Raw genomic sequence first — 20,673 nt, forward strand, 5'->3', positions numbered from 1 at the left:
TAGGTTATTCTAAATTGTAATAAATTGGTCAATGAAATCAGGCAGAATCTCTAACTGAAATGAATCAGGAAGGAGAGGAAGTAAGAAAAGGAGAGCAAGGAGGGAGGGAAAAAAGAGAGATGGGAGAGGGAGGAGACAGACAGATGGACAGACATACAGAAGGTAAACTTTTTGGGGTACCAACTGGGCTGGCAGGCTAGAGCTTCAAAGATGGAAGGTTCTCTGACTAGTGCACAAAACAGACAGATTCCTAGACTTTGGTCCCTGTTCCTTCAGAATCTTCTTTTTTTAAAAGTTCCATGTTCAAATCCCCCTCCCACATTATAATTCACTATTGTTAAACATTTTAGTGACTATTTAGCCATCAAAACAATAGATCTTTTCAGTATATACATAACAGTGGAAGGCACAGAGAGGAAGGGATTGAAATAATGTGGTACTAAAACATCGGGGGAAAAAGTAGGAAATTTATGAAGGCACCAAAACCAAAAAATATAAAATACTGTATTATCAAAACAGTTTTAAAAACAAGGGAACATGAATATAATCCAGTTAGGCTTAAACTTTTGAATTTTCTCTTTCCTCCAGATTGTCCGTGGGCATTGAGACATGGATTAAGGTATAGATTATACAACAGTTTTTTCTACAGTTCATCTGCTGATTTAAATATTTCTATTCTTTTATCCTCAAAAATGGAACCCATTTTTTTTTCTAAAGGTAGAACACTTTAGCTAAAGTGGTAACATTTAGGCTAAAGTGAAATACAAAATATAAAGAAAATGATTTATTGTGCTCATTTAAACAGTTTTAGTGTAAGTGGTCACTTCAAATATTTGAAGACAAAAATTATATTTAGTGAACAATACTCTGATACTATTTTCCCTGTGAATACACTTCACATGCGACGAGACGCATGAGTCATCAGCCAGTATTTGTCAGATGACTCAAAACATCCTGCATATTCTGTATCTCTTCCCCAAAACTTCCTCCTTTGAGAATTACTGTATTATGCAGTGTCTAGTGCTATTATTGTAACTATGAAATAATTTTTTAAATCCTTCTAAAATGAATGGAAACTTTTAGCATATTTCACATCATTCCAAATGATAACATATGTTCTTAGAGGGAAGGTTTCCAAAATTGTAAATCTATGATACCAAATCCCCTGGTCATGTGGAAGATCTAGTTAACTCAACAGAAAGTGCCTCATAAGTATGGCACTGTACAAAAGCAGTCATTAGAAAAGATAGTCTCAAAGCATGGCTGCTTTCTACTAAGGATCTAAAACTGAGAGGGATGATGAGACACATAGATATAGTTATCGATCAGTAACGACAACATAGGGTACTTAGTAACAGATCTCCTCTCCTCTGTCTGCTCAAGGATATCCTTCTCCTGCATCACCAACATCTCCCCTCCACGAGCTCATTACCAACAAAACTCAACCAATAAAATCCCATTTCTAACGCATTCCCCTTTAGCTCACAGCCCTTTTACTAGTCTCCTCCAGAAAAACTCCTGGAACAGAGTAGCCTAGACTTGCATACTTTAAATTTTCTCTTTTGATTCTCTCTAGAACCCACTTCAATCAGACTTTTGTCCCCATCACAACACCAATAGTATGAAAGTTACCAATGGTCTTCACAGGACAATGTCAACAGTCACTTCTCATTCATCTTATTGAACTTCTCAGTTGCATTTGATACATGATCATTCCCTCCATCTTGAAATACTTTCTTCACTTGGTTTCTAAGATGTCCCGTTTATTGGTTCCTTCCCCATTATGGGTTATGCATCCTCAGTTTTCTCATGGTTCCTCTTCATTTTCTGACCTCTCCGTATTGGAGTGGTCCAGGGCTCAGTTCGTGGAATACTTAACTTTACCTTCCCAGGCAGTTCTTAGGCCTGCATGCATATAAGAATCACATGGGGAACTTCCAAAGGATGCTGATGCCTTGGCCCCACTCCATTGCATTCTCAAAGTAAAGCCCAGGAGGTTTTACTACAAATACCCAGGGTGCAAGGGTTGAGACCCCAGTACATGGCGATCTCATCCACTGAGCATTCTGTACTCTGATGACTCACAAAATGAGTCACGCTGCACACCTTTCCTCTGAACTCCAGACTCCACTATACAAACACCTATTTCACATCATCACTTGGACAGATAACAGGCATCTCAAATCCAACATGTTCACATCCAAACTCCTGATCTTTGTCCCAGAACCAAAACCTGTTCTTCCCACAGACTTCCAATCTCCATTAATGACAACTCCATACTTTTCAACTGCTCAGACCAAAGAAGCTGGGGTCATACTTATCCCCTATTTTTCTCTCACACTGAGATTTCATCCTTCAGCAAATCTTACTCTGCCTTCAAAGTACATCCATATGCACAACATCTCCCCACTACCACCCTCACCCAAGCCCATCATCTTCCCTCTGACTTGCTGCAGGAGTCGCACAGCAGGCTTCCTTTCTCTGGCCTTTGTGTACTTGTCATCCACTCTTAGCACAAAAGGCAGATGATACTTAAAAGTGGGAAGTCAAATCATGTTAGTTATCTGCTCAAAACCCACCACTGGCTTCCCAGTTCACTCGGATCAAAATCCAAACCCTGGCTTAGTAGGCACCCCATTACCTGCTCTCCCCATTCACTGTTCAGTTCTTATACATTTGATTTTAGGATAAGATGTGTGAATGTATCCAGTGTCCAATTACCTCCAGGAAATGCACAAGATGAGCAGGATTCTGTTCCCATGGTTCTGGAACATTTTTGTCGGATTCTCAAAGAAGCCCATGAACCAAAAATGATCAGAATCACTGTGTAAGAGACTACTACAATTAATCAAAATTCAATTTATTACAGGTTACGTCTCAACCTTTCCAAGTCTTTTAATGTGGCCTTTCACTTCACAAGAAAACATGAATTATTTTAAATACATTTTTGAATTAAGCTACTGTTTTCTATTTGTTTGAATTATGCAATGGTTTCCTTGCTCATCTTTCCTACACTTTTCTTCTAACACTCGCTGCTTGTTTACTTGTTTATGTTTTATTTCCTTTCTAATACTACATTATGTGTTAAAGCTATTATTAAATTCAATCAGGGCCCTTAACAACCTAAAGTAAAAGAAGCTTTCAACTTCCATCAACTTACGGTCCAAAAGAAAAAGGTCAAAGATTTGGAACTCCGGATCCTAAAAGTCTGCCCTGTCAACGCCATACATTCAAATGCAATTACTGCTCTGGAATGAGGTAGGAGCAGGATTTGAGACAGACTTTCAAATCATTTTAAACGTTACAGTCCCCCATACAAAGTCATTCTGTAGAAATTACTCAAAGGCTTCTGAGATGAGTGAACCACACACCCATGCAGCGTGGAGTCACCTCGGTTATCCATTCAGAAAAGGCCACTGTGCTTGCTCAGTGCTGCTGCTGTGATAACAGCTGTGCAGTCACACAATTCAGTGTATTGAGCTCTAGATCTAAACTCTATAGAAATGCTATGCCGGCTTGTCTAGAAGGTATCATTATAACCTTCTTAAAAGCTTCAAACTTTCCCTCTTGCATCCTTCCCACCCAAATGTGAACATACTCAAACCTTTCCCATATTAAAACACAATAACACAAAACAGCCTCCCTGACCATGGGCTTTGGTCTTTCTGGAGCTATCGTGTTTCCTCACATTGCACAGCCTGTATCAGTCTGGCTTCTCCATGAAAATGGCTCTTAATTAAACCACCAAATGACACCCACATTGTTAAGTCCAACAGAATCATTTCAGGACTCATCCTAAGGAAGGTGTCAGTAGTATCGGGGGCAGCATCTGTTGCAATTCCCCTCCTCTTCTTAAAACACCCCTTTCCTGGCTTCCATAACATCCCCTTTCCCATTTGTTTCTTCTGTGACCTTTCTTATTATTTTTCTCTCAGCCAGATAATCTTCCTCTTTTCTTTGCCCTCTGACCTTTCCCCTAGGTTATCTTGTCAGTGCCAGGGCCTCACTCTGACTTATTCTACCTGACATCACCTCTGGAGAAAAGTCTGAACTTTCCACGCATTATCTCCCAGGCACTGAAGCTGAACCCACCTCCCCATCCCATCAAGCTGGCTGGCCTCCAGTGATCCCTGAGTCACTCTGTTCTCATCCATCTGACCTTTTCTCTTAAATCTCTACTTAGGAAAATTCATGTAGATCCAGGTTCAAATATCCCCTCTAAGAAAACAAAGTAGTACACTTGCTTCTGACTCCTTCTTTCAAGCTCCAGTGTGTATTTCTGAATGCCCCTGGATTGTGTGCCATCATTTGAAACTGAACAGGTCTAAAACTCAACTCATGATCAGACCCAAACTACATTCAGCTGTCCTCATGCTTTCCTCATTTCTACTCATGTCCCCAACTAATGGAACTAGGAAATGAACGGCAGTCCTGCTCAGGATGCACATCTGACTGCTGCTCCACTTCTATGCAGCATTACCCCAGACCAGGACCCCTCACTCAGTCCCAAAAATAGAACCACTGCCTGCCCTTGGCACAGCTCTTGGTGATGACACCACACATCCGTCCTAGAAGGCCTCCCTACTCTACTACCTATTGCTGTTTGGCCTACTAAAAAGAGCACCTAAATGTTTCATCACTGTACAAATTAAAAATTAAGACCTTGCTGTATTAATAGGGTCAGAAGATTTGTTCGATTCTTTCATTTAGTCTATTATTTTGAAGCTGGTTTTCTAAATAGTCTCTTTGCTCTGACACCCCACACCCCAAAGTTTCTTGGCCAGTCTATCTGTATCTCCATTGTTTTATTTCCTCCCCACCCATCTCCTGAGTGAATGCTAAGCTACTTTAAATTCTTAGAGCAGTGGCCTAAAACAGCTTGGCTACAAAACCCAAAACGAGAGGTGGGATCCATACACAGCTGATGGTGTCTACCTCTTCCTTAACATGGCCTGCAAAGCTGTCAGCTATCATACAAGAAGAGATCTCAGATTTGACACATATTGTGAGGTGTTTCTATGTTACAGATATTAAATTATATACATTTCAGGACCTTGTAAAATCTTTCCTTTCCTCCTCATAAAATGGATGGGTATAAAAATAATTTACTATAAGTCATAATTTATATAGTTAACCTATTTTCCTAAGGAAGTATATTTAAATATTTACTTTCAGCCCTAGATTAACACTTTCTACTTATAAATACTTTGAATAGATAATTAATTTTTTTAAAAACAGTTGATTAACTATCTTGAGTAAATAAAAAGCAATGATTTATAATTGCAGAATGATTTATACTTTGGCATATTCAACTTTGATCATGCCTGCTCTACACACACACACACACACACACATACACACACACACACCATTTTCTTTGTGTTACTGTTGTTCCATTCAGTTTGTTGGCTGAGCAGTAAAATTTATTAAAATCCTGTTTTACAATGAACTGGCAAATATTACACCAGAAAGCAGGATTCCAAGCCTTTCTCCCCCCCAGTTACTCTGACATGGGATATAGAAGGCACTGTGCCTGAGAAAACAGAACACAACAGAACGAAACATCATCCAAGCAAATTGAGTGTTCTGAGGAATGCAGCACCATATCTTGCCAAAGTCCCAGAAAATTGGTTTCTGGAAGCTCAGATTATAGCATTATGGTCATATCATAGAGCCCTATTTTTATCCTTCCACTAAAATACTAGTACTTCCACAATTACAGGGAAGACCAAGAACTTTTTATGTGGAAAAATATGAATAAAATTTTACAATACTACTAAAATTAAGAATGAACCATTTAAATTTAAATTTCGATTTTCTAATATTTTGCTGGTTTTGGGATTTGGGGATGTGTAGCTGACTGAAAACTACACAGAACAATGAGAACACTGGATGGGGTGGGAGGCAGGGGGCTCGGAGTTCCAATGCTGCCTCAGCTGAGTTTACTTTTGCCTTTCTTTTAGATCAAATATTTGCACTCCCTTTTGTCTCTCCACATTCTCTTCCTTGAGGATTTCAGCCTTTCCTGAGGTTTCCGTCATAATGAGTAGAGCACGTGAAAGAATAAGCATCAATGCCCTCCAGTTTATATTCCTTCCTTGCTTCAGGATTTGCTGAGTGCTCATGATAAGCCAGGCGCCAGGCTGTGCGCTGGGAATTAAGAGAAGAACAGACAGGGTCTTTGCCTTCAATGAGATCATGTTTCAGTGTAGGAAGACAGACAGAACAACAGAGAAACTGCAGTACCATTCTGCATGTGGAGGGTACTGTACTGTGGGGACCCAAAAGAGGGGCAGTTAGCCCCAAATTGGGGCATCAGAATATGATGTCTGAGTTAAATTTTGAAAAGTATGTGCACAGGTCAAGAAGGCAAAGAAAGCTGTGAAAACACTGTAGGCTGACAAGCAAAGACAGTGAGCTGTGTTACTTAACTGTGTGTGCAGGGCCCCCCAGCACCACAGTGAAGGTACAATGTCAAGGGACCAGGTCAGGGTGTGCAGACCAGGAGAGAAGGGGAGGCCATGAGGTCAAAGAAAGATACTTTTACCATTTTACCAGGGATTCCTAAGGAACCATGTGACCACCTAGTGAGCTTTTCAAACTGTCCTGCTCACCTGGGGTACATAACCACCCAGACTGTCACCCAGAGTCATGGCTGTACTTCTACTGAGGGTGATGCCGTGTCTCTACGGTATGCTGAATAAAAATGCTACACTAGGAATACAAGGGGGAAACACACTGAAAAGGGGAGAGGGCGGGGAGGCTAAAAAGGAGAGAAAGGTCACAGAGGTAAGAAGCCAAAAGACTACTTTAAAGGAAAGGAAGGATCGAGAACCCGTAAACTCAGAGGGCTGGGCTGAATTCCCTCCATAGGTCCACAGGCTTCCTGGAGAGCTAATCAGCACCCCAAGGTCCATAAGTCTAACCGGGTTCGTTGGCTTTATCTGTGGTAATAGTTCCTGGCTAAAGCACAGAAAGGTTGTAAAGGTAACCAGCATGCAGGGGCAGCGCTCTCACAGGTGAGAAGGCGTCCCGGTGTCACATGACTTGGCTGTGGCATTTCTGCATCATGGAGAGAAAAGAAAGAAAATATAACGTTTGAAAGAAATAGACAGTGTAACTGATATAAAACGGTGTCCTTTAGGGAAGCCATATACAACTGGCTCTATCCCTTCAGAATTGCTGCCTGTGGCCTGGTTCCTTCTCACATTTCGAGTATCATTTCTCCTAATGCAGCTTCTGGCTCTTGGAACGAAATGCATTATTTCATGAGGCCCCTTCCGCCTTGACTGCCTCGCTCCACTCCCTAAGCTCACCTGATCCCAGGTGTCCTCGCGACACTGCCTCCTGCAGGAAGCTGGCCTTGCGACCCCTTCTGAGCGCCGCTGATAACGAGGCCCAAACAGGAGCTACCGTTTCAGATGCTTCGGCGGGCCAGGCAGTGCTCTCGCTCAGTGAAGGCCGCATCAACTCCACTCGCCTTCAAACAATCCTGTGAGGTCGCTACCACTACTCAGACACTGCGGCGCGGGGAAGTGAGGCCACTCCGCAAGGACACGTTGCCGGCGGCGGAGAGCCAGCTGTGAACCCGCGCAGACCGTTCCAGAGCCTCCGTGGGTCTGGAAACGAGCCCGACTCAGGCAGCGCCGCGTTCACGAAGCCCTGATGCTCGTGTGCATCGTTTGTGTCCAGTGAGCTGCGGGTCAGATGTGCATTTCTCTATACATATTGAATCTACAATGTCAACACGCAGTGTGCATTATCAAATATTCCTGAAAGCATCAAGTCTCTTCTAAAAGTATCTTTGTTGCCACTTCATTTTTACACAAACTCCTATATAGTTGCAACTGGCACACCTAAAATGTCTTAGGATTCACCATTCCTATTCTAAGAAGTGTCTTAAGAGTCTGATGAAAACCCTTGGCAATTTGAATGTTATATGATACTAAATTATACTATAATTATTTCAAAGGTCAAGAATCTTAAACATTTAGTCTCAAAACTCTACACCTGGGTGATGAAATCAGAAAATTAAAGTACGTATGAAAATATTTAATAAAACAAAACAAGTAGAAATCTACTAATTTAAAAACCTTTAAATTAAATGGACACTATTCTCCTAGATGGTATTTTTTCCCTGTATTGTAAAAAAGGAACTTTTTAAAAGAACATTTTTTAAATGAATATGAGACATTTTTTCCAGTGCCAGTTTCAAGGAAGTGTAGGATAAAGTGGTTTGGAATAAAACATTGTATCACTTAATAACTCCTGGGAAACTCTTTGAAGCTAATGCACTGGGCAGTGTAAATTAAAAAAAGGAAAAAAAAGAAAAACTGACTCAGACATAGTCCAGTCTTTCAGTAATTTGGAGTCTGGTGGGGAAGGAAAATGAACCCTGGATACAGGTGTGAGGATTGCTTTTAAAATTTTAGTAGGAAGGGCTTCAAGAAGGCCAGTCTATACTAATTGTAAGATCCCTACCTCACCTGCAGCTGTAACACCAACATTCAATGCAACATTGGAATGGCCAGTAAATCACCTTTTTCTTTTTAATAAGGACTTTAATAAGGCAAAATATCCATGGTTAATAGCATAGACAGTAGAGCGAAAATTATCTGGGTTTAAATCTCAGTTCTATCATGTGTCAACTATCTTTGGTGGATTCCCTTAACCTCTCTGTTCCTCAGTTTCGTTTACAATCAGATAATTACATATAGTTCATAGAATTACAGTGCTGTGGGGAGGGTTACATGAGTTCCTGTGAGCACAGCGGGTAGAACGATACTTAGTAGAACGGATATAGGTAACAGACTACAGGAATCAGCACAGATTAAAAAGAAAGTGGGATGGAGCACATGTGTATCTGCCCTCAGGCCTCAGGTGGGCCACAGGTAAAGACACACGAAAACATGTCACCAACACACTGCCTCAGTTATGTGGCCACGTCTAGCCTTCCTCTGGATGAGCAACGGGCACATATCTCAGCAATCTTTTCCAAACTTTGCAAAGAAGTCCTTACTGCTCTTACTAAAACACTAGGAACTGGTTAAATACTGATTTCCATCATCTGAACCAGAAAAACTCCCCTTTACTTGTTAATATTATTTATGTGCAATACAGAAATCATAACCACAAGCACCACCTACCTAGAAAAAAAAGCACTGGGCATGGTTAGCTGTTTTTGAGGTTTTTAGTGAATAATATTTTACTACTCATTTTGCTGTAAGAAGAACAGGCACAGATGTTGAAGACTTAAGAAAAATGTGAAACAAAAAGAAAAACAGGGATGTGAGAAAATTCTAGCTATTAAATCTCCTTATTGTTATTGCTTTAAAAATAATTTCTATCCATTTTTATTCATGTCACAAATTGAGACTGTTCAAGACTTACCGTTCTGAAATATAGGCCTCTTGAAATACAGATGCTACCTATTCATGAAAACCCTTTCTGCGGTTGCCCTATTCTACTCCGCAGGTATTAGATTTCTCCTTGGCCAAGGATCTCACATGGACCACACAGCAAGAGTCCTTCCTGACAGTGAAGGAGCTTTGCTGGAAAGAGAGCATTACAGAATCTTGGAACCAAAACTTACTCTGAAGATTTCTAATCCACACCATTTTGTAGAAAAAGCAGCCTCAGAGAAACCCAATTCCCTAGCTAGCTGATGGCAGAGCTAAGAATGTTTTCCTTTTAATTTGTCATCTACAAATTCTATACTTGTTTTTTGTTTGTTGTTTAACTATAGCACATTGCCAGAGAACAAACTTAACTTCAAAACTGAAAATCAGAAGAAACAACAAAACTTTAGGTCACAATCTTGAATAGCAGCAAAAAGCGTGAAGACATCGAACTCTGAGAAAATATGATCTTGGATGATGGAGTTTTCATCTATTCAAACAATCAAAATAAAATAAACCTACAACTGGCTAAGCTCTATAGCCTAATAGCAAAGTTATAGATAGGACATTGCCAATATATTTAGTCATATTCATTTGTGTTTCATGCTCTTCGTGCCCCCCCAATCCCAATCTGGAACAGATTTTATGATAGATCAGGATTACAAGAGACCCCTCTTACCCATCTTTATGGTGGGCCATAAGTGTGAGCGTGCATGTGAAAGGGGAAAATGAAGACAGGAAAAGGGAGAGCAAGAGAAAGAGGGATTGTAGAACTACATTTCATTTACATGCTATTGATTTTCCTCTTCCTTCACATATTGCTTGTGAAGCTGCATTCTTACATCAGAAATAAATTCACACATGATATTAGAAGCAAATAATGAAAAATTTTATAAAAAGTCCATAAGCAATTTCAAGTTGGATTGATATGCAAATGCTTCCATTCTTGATAATAAGTAAATATCAAATGGAAAATAAGAGATGAGGGGCATGATAAGTAAATTCAAATGTATAAAACAAGTGGATTTCAATTGCATTCAGTTATTTCACCCGATCACCTAAGAAGCAAAGACCCTTTAAAGAAAATTGCGTTGCCTCCCACCTCCTTGGAGAGCCCGTTAGTTAACAGCCTCTCTATACTTCAGAGATGACCATGCGGCTAACATGTCAAACTCATTTTAAAGTGTCAATCATGCCCCTTTCAATCTAATTAGTTTGGAAAGTAGTGTCACTGACCTGGAACTATGCAGACCATTTATTATCATATCATTTGATCAGCCTAACACTTGAGTTTGAGACACCTGTAACCAAAATGCAATGTCCTTTCTCCCACTCATTACCGGTAACTCTCAGTACAATTTCCTATTTACAACTCAATTTATCTCTATGCATAAGCATGGCCAATTTCACAGAGGCATCCACAAAAGTTCCCTTATTTAAGAGGTCATGACAATTAAAATAGAGAGGTAAAGGGAATAAGAAAAAGATACATATACACACACATTGCATATACATCGGGCGGAATACCTGAGTGTCCTGAGGCTCAAGAACAGCTGAGGGGGCGAAGGGGGAGCAGAGGAACATGGACATGCTGGGAGAAGGCAGGACCTGAAATCTGGGGGGAGACTGGTCCTTTGTTAATATAATACAGCAAGCCATTTTTATTAAAAAAAGTGTGTAAGTTCTAAACCCATTGTCATCACATGGGTTTGTGTTACAATAAAGGAAAGCTTTCTCAGGTTCGTAGTATTTAACCTGACTTTCACCTGGCCAAGGGTAGGATGAGGCAGAATTGAAGAGGTAATAACGAGTTCCTGAGAGGAGCAGAAGGCAAGACCACAGTGAGCTGGGCATGGGCGGGGTGATGGGGCAGTTGGTGGCAGCACCATGGTGGGGGGAGGCTGGTCAATCAAGCAACAGAGACCCCCAGCCCACTCCCTGGCAAGAACATGGAAATTACCAAAGCTTTTTTTGGTTTAAGATATGCATAGTTAAGAACTGATTTTCAAGACAAAAATACAAGCAGTTAATCTTATCTCAACCACAGAAAAACATATTGAATCAGGAACAGAAAATATCCTCATGTACATTCACCCACCACCACAACGTTGTATTCGTCTTTTTAAATGTGGTATTTTAAAAAGGAAAGCAGTTATAAAACAATGACTATCACTGGAGGAGACCATAACCTAAAAGCAGGATGTCAGCTACCCAACTTCCTTCATAGCCTGTGCTCTCCTTTGGGGGGGGGGGGGGGGGGAGGATGAAGTTGCATTTTACCAAATTCATGTTTGTCTAACAGATAAGCAAGGTTCTTATTTTGCGCTTGCTTGATCAAATAATTATTAGTGAATACGATTTGACACCTGGTCAAATAAAATATGCATATATTTCAAACTTACCTTCAGGTGAAGAGCCTGGCTTTTGGGAAAAGACAGCATTTACCCTACTCTTCTTATTGATATCGCTGTTCACAGACAAACTAGACTGAATTTTTCTGTGCATTTTTTGAGTAACAGGTGCTGAAAGTCTCCGAGTGTCTGCAGGCGCACGTCTGGCCCCGTGAGGAATCCCGTTGCCATTGCGCAGACTTTGGTGGCACTCCTTCATCTTGCCTGTTTCCTCCTCACTCGGTTCCTGTGCTGAAGTTTGACGCTGAGGCAGGCGCTGAGGTTGAGCTAATTTAAAAAACAGGAAAAGTGAAAACAGAAATTAATATTGGAAAATAACCAAATACATTCCATAACAGACTTTTTGGGATTTTCACCCATGATACTAAAAATGAAGAGGAAAATACGAATAAACATGGACATAATAACAAAAACTATTAAATGTAACCTAAATAATAAACAACATAAACAATAACAAATAAACATAGAGAAAGCATCCTTCCTAAAAGGGAAAATGAGAAAAGGGTCCTCAGAGGCAACTTTACATTTACACATGGGATACAAAAAGACAAAAAGTGTTTTGTTTTTTAAGCAAATTTAAATTAGAAAGCTGAAAAAAATAATCCACCACTCATTCAACAACAAAAGTGGTTTGTTTTTTATGTACTGGGTCCTCTGCGTGCCAGAGACACAGAAGTCTCACTTCACTATCCCTGATAATGGTAAACCACTCAATTATCTTTTGGAATAAAAAAAAGTGAATTCAGGTACCAAAGCTGGACAGAAGTAGAGAAATATAGTTGTTTTTCTTTTTAATTCCATTTTAAACCCTGGAGAAGACCCAATTTCTATCTTTATTCCTTAATTTGATTTTAAAATAAACCACTTATAAGACGTTAGAAATAGAAGAGTACTTTCTTAATCTGATAAAACACATCTACACAGTTAAATGTTAGCAGATGAGAAGTGCCCCCATCTAGGTCAGGACCAGAAAAACAAGGCCCACCTTCACCTCTCTTATGGAACATTACACTAGAGGTCCTGGTGAATGCTATAAGCACAAGAAAGAAATAACAGGTCTGAGTCCTGAAAAAGAAGCAGCAAAATTTCTGATACGTGTATATAATCTAAGAAACTATAAATCTTGAGAAACTAACAATTTAGCAAGATATTTACAGGATCAATCACATTAAATCAATAAAGTTTCTCTATGCCAACAGTAACCAATAACTTTTTACAATAACAAAACAAAAAAAAAGCCAACAACAACCACAAAACAGGAAAGTATGTAGGAATTAATAAGTATGTAGTATTATAAGTATGTAGGAATTAAACTAGAAAAAAATGGGCATAGATGTTATAACAAAAATTATACATTACTGAAGGACATAAACGAAAACCCTAATAAATGGAGAGTATAAATGTATTAATTCTGGTAGTGTATCAATTCTCTCCAATTTATTTATTTAGTGTAATTGCCATAAAAATTCCAACAGACATTTGTATAGAACTTGACAAGCTAATCCAAAAGTTTATAAGGAAGAGTGATCAAGAATCATGAAGGAAATTTTAAGGAAGAAAAAGAGGATTGTAGGAGGTGACTTACTAAATATAAAGCCTTATTTTAAAATGACCATAGCTAAAGCAGTCTGGTGCTGGTCCAAGCATAGACATACAGGTGGACTTCCTCACACATCCGCCTATGTGTATGCGCAATGTAAGTGCATGTATACCCCATGCAAAGAAATTCCAGATATATTAAATGCCTATACATGAAAAGTAAAGTTCTTTAGCTTAAAAGAAAAATATAAGAGGCTATTTTAATAGCTTGACACTAAGGAAGGACAAACTAATTTGACTCTTTGGATAATGAATCATAAACGCAGCAGAATAAAACCAGCCATCATTTGTGACGCCAGCATTTCTGAACACCTAACTGATTCTGGCCAGTTCCTCTATTCCACTCCTAGATTCCTCTGCGGCTAGGAGGCAGATATGTGACCGAAGTCCTACCAAGCAGAAGTATGATTTCCGTGCAGAAATGACCCATGTGCGATGCAGCCACACCAGCGAGCTGGAGTCTCTCGGCACAGACAGTGAAAAAGACCTTGACGGTCCTGGCAGCGGGTATGGTGTCTGATGGCCACTTCCCAGCAGAGCAGACCGTCAACGGCATGAGCCTTGGCTGTGTAACTCTTGGGAGAATCTCTGTGCTGCTAATAAATGTATTATCTCTTTAAGTGAGCCAAAATGAATTCTAGCGTTTGCAGCTGAGAGCCCTGGTCTCTCCCCAAAAGTTATCTATTTATACTGGTTAAATAATGAGATTATTAAAATGAACATATATCTTGAATGGGTAGCTCCTAAGCAAAGCTATCAATCATAGCATTTCAATTAAAAACAACAGAACAACAAAAGCCATTCATTGTCAGAGTTTACTATTTTATAATTTCCTAGGATTTCAAAATCTAAAACTGCTCTTTTAATGAATCCTCTTTTCCATTTATGATTATGAGTAGTTGTGAAATGTAAATTAAATCTGAATATTAGAACTCTTCAACTTAGAAAATGTATTGCCTGCAAAGCCATACAGTTACACACGCAAATGGTGATGTCTAAAAGGCACTGATTATGTGCCACCTGGAGACTAACTGAGGCGGGGTATATATTTCCAACAAAGAAGACAGTTTGCATTTAGCATGGTTTTGGCACACATCGTTTACCTCTGTCTTTGTTCACATATCCTATGTCTCTTGAAGAAAAGTATCTTCACTTATCAAAATATTCTACTCATGAATGCATATATATTTACTTTAAAATGCATATTTTTACTTAAAAAGCATGCTTTCATACCAAGTCTATTAATATTAATACCTGATTTATAAAACTAATATAAGAACTCTTTTAGTTTTTCAGTTTAGTAATAAACAAAGTGTAATTGTCTAAAAATTAAAATCACAAAATAATGGTATAAAATGTATCAAAATATTTTGTTTTTCTCCTAACTTCTGATGAAAAGGAAAAAAAGATGAAAAGATTACTTCTCTGTTAAAAGCTATATACGCCCTTCTCATAACTAAAATCAGCAACAGAGGCATCTGCAAAAGGAGATCTATTTATTACGGGTGAGCAATCATTTGATCTAGAGATTAATTTGCTGCTCCTGTAACTTCTTGTACTAAATAGAATGACATCCTAATGACTGCTACTGAACATAAAGCTAGTTATGCATATTTATTTAAAAGGATGCCAAAAAAGACAGTTAAACCTAATTTGGCGTTCTTTTCAGAGCACTTTTCCAGTAATCTCACCAAATAAATGGAATGTGTTGGGCCACTTTTTCTCTGAAAAGAATAGTTGAAGCAATCTGAGAGCTCCGCTAAGTTGAAATGTCATTGACCAATGCTAGGAGACTTCTTATCAATCAAAAATGTCCGGTCATATTCCATAATACAAGATAAGTTTAAAATTACCATGGAATAGTTAAACATTCTTAACAAAAATAAAGGTGGTAAAAGACAACTATGTCTTGCCACCATATTCTAAACCTGACAGATCTGACCTTTTTCTGCTATCAAAATTGACTATTTGCAAATTACTGGGTATGGCTGGAGTGATATTCAAACATATCCTTAATGATTTATCTACATATCAGTCTTCAAAATGATATCTACTTCTGTTGACAGATAAATGATAGTACATTCATTTTTGTTTCACTGTCACCTAATTATTTTTACTATCGTTTGTATTATGGTCAGCTAAGCAAGTATTACCTCTTCACTCCAGTTTTTTCTTATTCAACATTAAAACTTTCTTAGTTTTTTTTTTTTATTTTGTCAGATGCATAAATCAAATAAAAACTGAATAAACCTTAGATGTATTTGTATCTCAACAGACGTTATTTTAACTTCATTGAAAATTTTTCATGGGTGTAATTTGAATCTTACAGCAAAATTGTAACTAAACCCAAGTCAGAAACATGATTTTATTCTCAAAGAACAAAACCATCTGATTAAACTATGACTACTGGGCTCTAAACAGATTTTTTTGTCCTTATTGTGTAAAAGTTGTGTATGGCTTTAAAAAAAAAAAGCATGCTAATATAGGAACGACACAATGCTTCTTAAAACACAAGTGATGCCTGGGGACCCTCGCTCTCCCTTTAATGACCCACTGCTCTCATTCAGCTGTCTTTCTTTTTTCAAATCTTTACATATGTGACAGCTCTCAAAGTAGACCATAGACCATCTGGCATTTTCAGAGGTGTAACTTGTGCAAATTCAGCTCTATTGGGAGCACGCTGCTCCCTTCGCCTGCGTTATAAAGGGACAATACAATGTAGAACTTATGAGTTGTTTTGAATTATTCATTTTTTTGCCTGTATATTCAAGAAATTTTACAAACTCTGCATTTTGTACTACATAATCACATGTGTTAAAGGTACAAAGAAACTTTTTGACACCTCTTTTCTACAGAAAGCTGGCATTTTGTTTGATATGTGAACATTCATGCATCTGTTATATCATTCTAAACAGGATGGGTGCTTCTACAAAAGACCCCATTTTAAACTCACTCTATATGAGCAAAAAAAAATGTAGTCTTGATATTCAGTAACGAATGCAATACACATCAAAATTTCAAATACCAGTTTTATGAACATTCAACATCTCCAAATCTGGATAGCATTGGTCACCCGCTTACCAAGTGTGTAAAGAATTTAAAAAAAAATCATTGCGCATACAATGCAGCATGGTTGTAATTCTAATATCCATGATGAATAGCTACAAATGTCTTAAGAAATACTGTGCTTTAGGTTCAAATATTTTCAATCAGGAAGGAAACCAATGAATTAGATCTCATGATTTTCAATAAGAATAATAAATATGGGAGTAATGAGTCAATAGTATGAACTTCTTTTGGTAATTTTTTTTTTTAAACCTGGGTGACAATGTAGCTTAGTAATAACTACACTTTAACTGTGGCTGCTGGCGCAGCAACAGAAGCAACATTGTGCTATAGCATATAATCGGTGACAATGTGCAAATCATCGGCGTTGCTGGTCTCTTTACATAAATCAAATTTAATAAAATTAAAGAATTCTCATGCCATTTAGTCAGTTCAAATGGATATTGTACACATACAAAAAAAATCAAAATTAAATGCTTAGGATTTAAAATTGTCAGTAACAAAATGATCTAAATAGAACATTGGCGGGGGTGCGGGAGGAGGGAGGGTGGGAAATGACTTGGTACAAACTGAAATTACTGTTCCCAGGGATAGTTAGTTACAAAGATTTTACTGGGTGCCCAGTAACTCTGCTACTCTATCATCTATAAACACAAGCACACACACAGGACAGTGGTAGAAAATATACAATATATATGGTGTTTTATTATATAAATATGTCTAATATGCATGTATGTACAATAACAGCTTTATCTTACTTCAATATTCATTAATATAATAAAATTATATTACTTTATTTATTGTTGTAAATTTAGGCTAAAATAGACTAAAATAAATGTACTAATGGACAACTCTGTTCATCAGCTTGATGCAAACCTTTTGCAGAGGGCAGACCTGGGTGGCCCCTGCATCCTAACACCGTTTGGAAGCTCCTGGCATTTTTTCCCTGTTTTCTTAGTTCTCCTCCAAGAACCTTCTGAATTTTTTTATTTACTTCTTTGAGCTTATTATTTCTTTCATCATATATTGTATTTCCCATCTTCACTGTATTAATTGTATATATTAATATATTGAAACATATTTTGGAATTGTGACATTTTTTTAGAACATTGATCAATTTGAAAAACCCAACCAAATTCTGTGACTACATGACTGGGAACTCACAGGATGGAGTGGATTGTCTTATGATGATATCACACATCTAACAGCATTTCATCAGTAATTCAGTTTTCATTATTGCAAACTAAACACCAGGTGGCAGGGGTTGGAAGTACTTTCTCCCAAAACAAGATGATAAAAGTTTAGAAATTGTTTGGAAAATCAATCATTTTTCTTCATTTGATAAAGAACATTTAGAATGCTTAAACATATTTAAGTAGAGCCTGGAGGCAGAGAGTGCTAGCTTTTCACAATCCATTCTCCCCTTTGTCCTGGGCACTTGGCTAACCCACTTCCCTGCCTTCCTTGCAATTTGGTTCCACTATGTATCCATGTTAGTGTGAAGTATTGAGAGCAGCAATTACTTCGGCCCTCTCTAGGCCTTAGGACATGGGCGTGCCCTCCCTATCCTTTCTCTCTTGTACTTGGCAGCAACCCAGCTCTGACTATAGCAGAGGGAAATATGCTACAGAAACCAAACAGAAGGGATCGGCAGGGCAGCAGGAGGGAGTCTCTCACTGGCATGAAAGGATCACCTCATACTATCACATAAAAAATAAACTTTTATTTAGCCATGGGATAAATGCTGGGATCCATTGTTATAAAACGTTAATAGCTTATACCAAGGCCCACTAACAACTATGTATGGTATATATGCATGTAATATACCTAAACTACCCAGAGCCCAAGTGACCCAAAAGACAACACATTTAACTGGAAAAAAAGAAACGATACATTAGCAGCAGTAGAGAGACCATTGCCAGGTGCACGCCTGAGGTGGACCTCAGAAAGTGGCAGCTCAGCTTTGTGAGGCAGGAGCTCATTGTCACTGAGGGGTGACACTGTGTCATGCAATCAGGAGGAAAGAAAAAGTACCCAGCCACACCCGCCAGTGGAGGACCACTTTGTAACTGCCTAAATTTCTCTCCTTCCTGGGGCAGCCAGCCACCCTGCTTTGCTCATGACGCAGGGAGGGGCTGGTTTGTGGCACCTCCAGTTTGAAAGCCAGGACAGTCCCAGGCAAACTAGATGGGCTGGTCGCTTTTACATCAGAAGCAATTTGTGCCCAGCTGCTTCCCACACAAGTTGCTGTCAGCAGCAGGTGGTGATGCCTACCAACTCTGAATTCAACCACAGGGTTTGAATTCAGAGGCAGTGTTTCCAGGGTCTCTGATCATGAGAAACTTCCTGCACCTCCCTGGGCATCAGGACCTGCACTGGCAAAAAGAGAGCATGATGGAGCCTCACGGGTCTAAGGCGGTTTAACCTCGTGGTTCCCCACCTGTTCTTCCCTTTCCTCACCCTGCCGGCCCAATTGTCCTCCCATTTCTTTCCGGTTTACTATTTGGCTTGTATTTTTTATTCTGTGTTACCAGGTTTATTTGTTTGTTTCTCTATAAATCAACCTAAAACCTTCTTGTAGATGAAAGTTTACAAATAAATATACAAACATTCATTACCTTTCATTTTTTCAGAAAAATTACAACTTGATGGAAAAATAAAAGTAAAGATTAAGAAAAGTAATCGGCATTTTAAGATTTTCATGTGCTTCTAAAAAGTCCCCAGACAGTAAACCAATAAATAACAAGAATCTTGATTATATCCCCAAAGGTAGCTTTACTCTAATGCTTGTTTCTATCCTTACATGAATGTCGGCTACTGTACATCATAGTTTCTAGTGAAATCTACCTGGATAATAGGCGCCTACCGCTCACTCATCTGAGATCAGAATATTGCCGGTTTACGGCAGCAGGTTTCATTAAGGACAGCTGTCTGCGAGCTTTACTCATAGAAAGACCACACAGTCCTCGCACCATGAAGATGGGATTCTATTTGCTGTACGAACGCTTTTCCTCCGACTCAACTGACAAAGCTGCCCTCTGCTTAAAATCATTTATAATTGTATGATAAGTATATATAAATGAATATATATACACCTATATTTTACAGAAGATAAACAGCCTAAACAGTGTTTCTGTATGACAGAAAACATATTAATTCAATAAAAAGAGAACACGAAGGAAGCATCTTCCAAAAACCTATTTACATGCTGAAATTTTTATAATACTTATATGGTAACTTTGCAAGGAACAATGTAATGTCTTCATGTTCTTTTGAAGAATCCTGAGTTTTCTAATAGGTAATAATGGGTATATTCAGGACAAATATGTTTGGTTTTTTTTTAAGATATAAAAGGCATTTCTTTTGTTTTTTAAAGAATCAATTAGTGGGCACCAAAACTTTGAAGACCCCTACTTTTACTGTGCTATGTCTCAACAAACAGAAGCTGTACTCAATTCCCAAAACAATAGCAAAGTAACATCAGGTAGATAACTACTCATACTTCAGTCTTGTATTTATTATTATTTTTTTTTAGTTTCAGGTGTATAAAGCAATATAATAGTTAGACATTTATACCCCTCACAAAGTGATAACCCGCCTCCCCAATCTACTACCCCTCTGACATCGTATATAACTTACAATACTATTGACTATATTCCGTATGCTGTACTCCACATCCTATGGCTATATATACATATATATGTATAATTAAGTATATATATTTAATTATAGTTGACATTCAATAGTATTCAACTTCAGCTTCAGGTGTGCAGCACAGTGGTCAGGCATCTACACAGTCTATGAAGTGATCCTCCTGATAAGTCCAGTGCCCATCTGGCACCTACATAGTCATTACAACATTATGGATTATATCCTCCACACTGTGTTTCACATCCCTCTGACTACTTTGTGACTACCTATCTGTACTTTCTAATCCCTTCACCTTCTCCCCGGTCCCCACTCCTATCTAGCAACTATCAGTTCTTTTTTCCTATATCTCTGAGTCTATTTCTGTTTTGTTTGTTCATTTATTCTGTTCTTTAGATTCCACATATAAGGGAGATCATATGGTATTTGTCTTTTTCCATCTGACTTATTTCACTTAACATAATATTCTCTAGGTCCATCCATGTTGTTGCAAATGGTAAGATTTCTTTTTTTTTTTTAATGGCAGAATAATACTCCATTGTATAAATGCA

At 38.4% G+C, this 20,673-nt stretch overlaps 1 protein-coding gene across 4 annotated transcripts in view; it reads right to left on the bottom strand.

The window, feature by feature from the left end:
- MDFIC (MyoD family inhibitor domain containing) overlaps nt 1-20,673 on the bottom strand; it is an 89,550-nt gene that overhangs the window by 24,990 nt on the left and 43,887 nt on the right. For all 4 annotated transcript variants that reach the window (XM_074315691.2, XM_019743224.3, XM_019743222.3 and 1 more), the window contains one exon: nt 11,801-12,076. In XM_074315691.2, the coding sequence (XP_074171792.1) occupies nt 11,801-12,076 (276 nt within the window). The remainder of the gene's footprint in view (nt 1-11,800; nt 12,077-20,673) is intronic.

The sequence above is a fragment of the Rhinolophus sinicus genome, chromosome 8, assembly GCF_057876585.1.
Source record: "Rhinolophus sinicus isolate RSI-liver-muscle chromosome 8, RSI-T2T, whole genome shotgun sequence".
Lineage (NCBI taxonomy): Eukaryota > Metazoa > Chordata > Mammalia > Chiroptera > Rhinolophidae > Rhinolophus > Rhinolophus sinicus.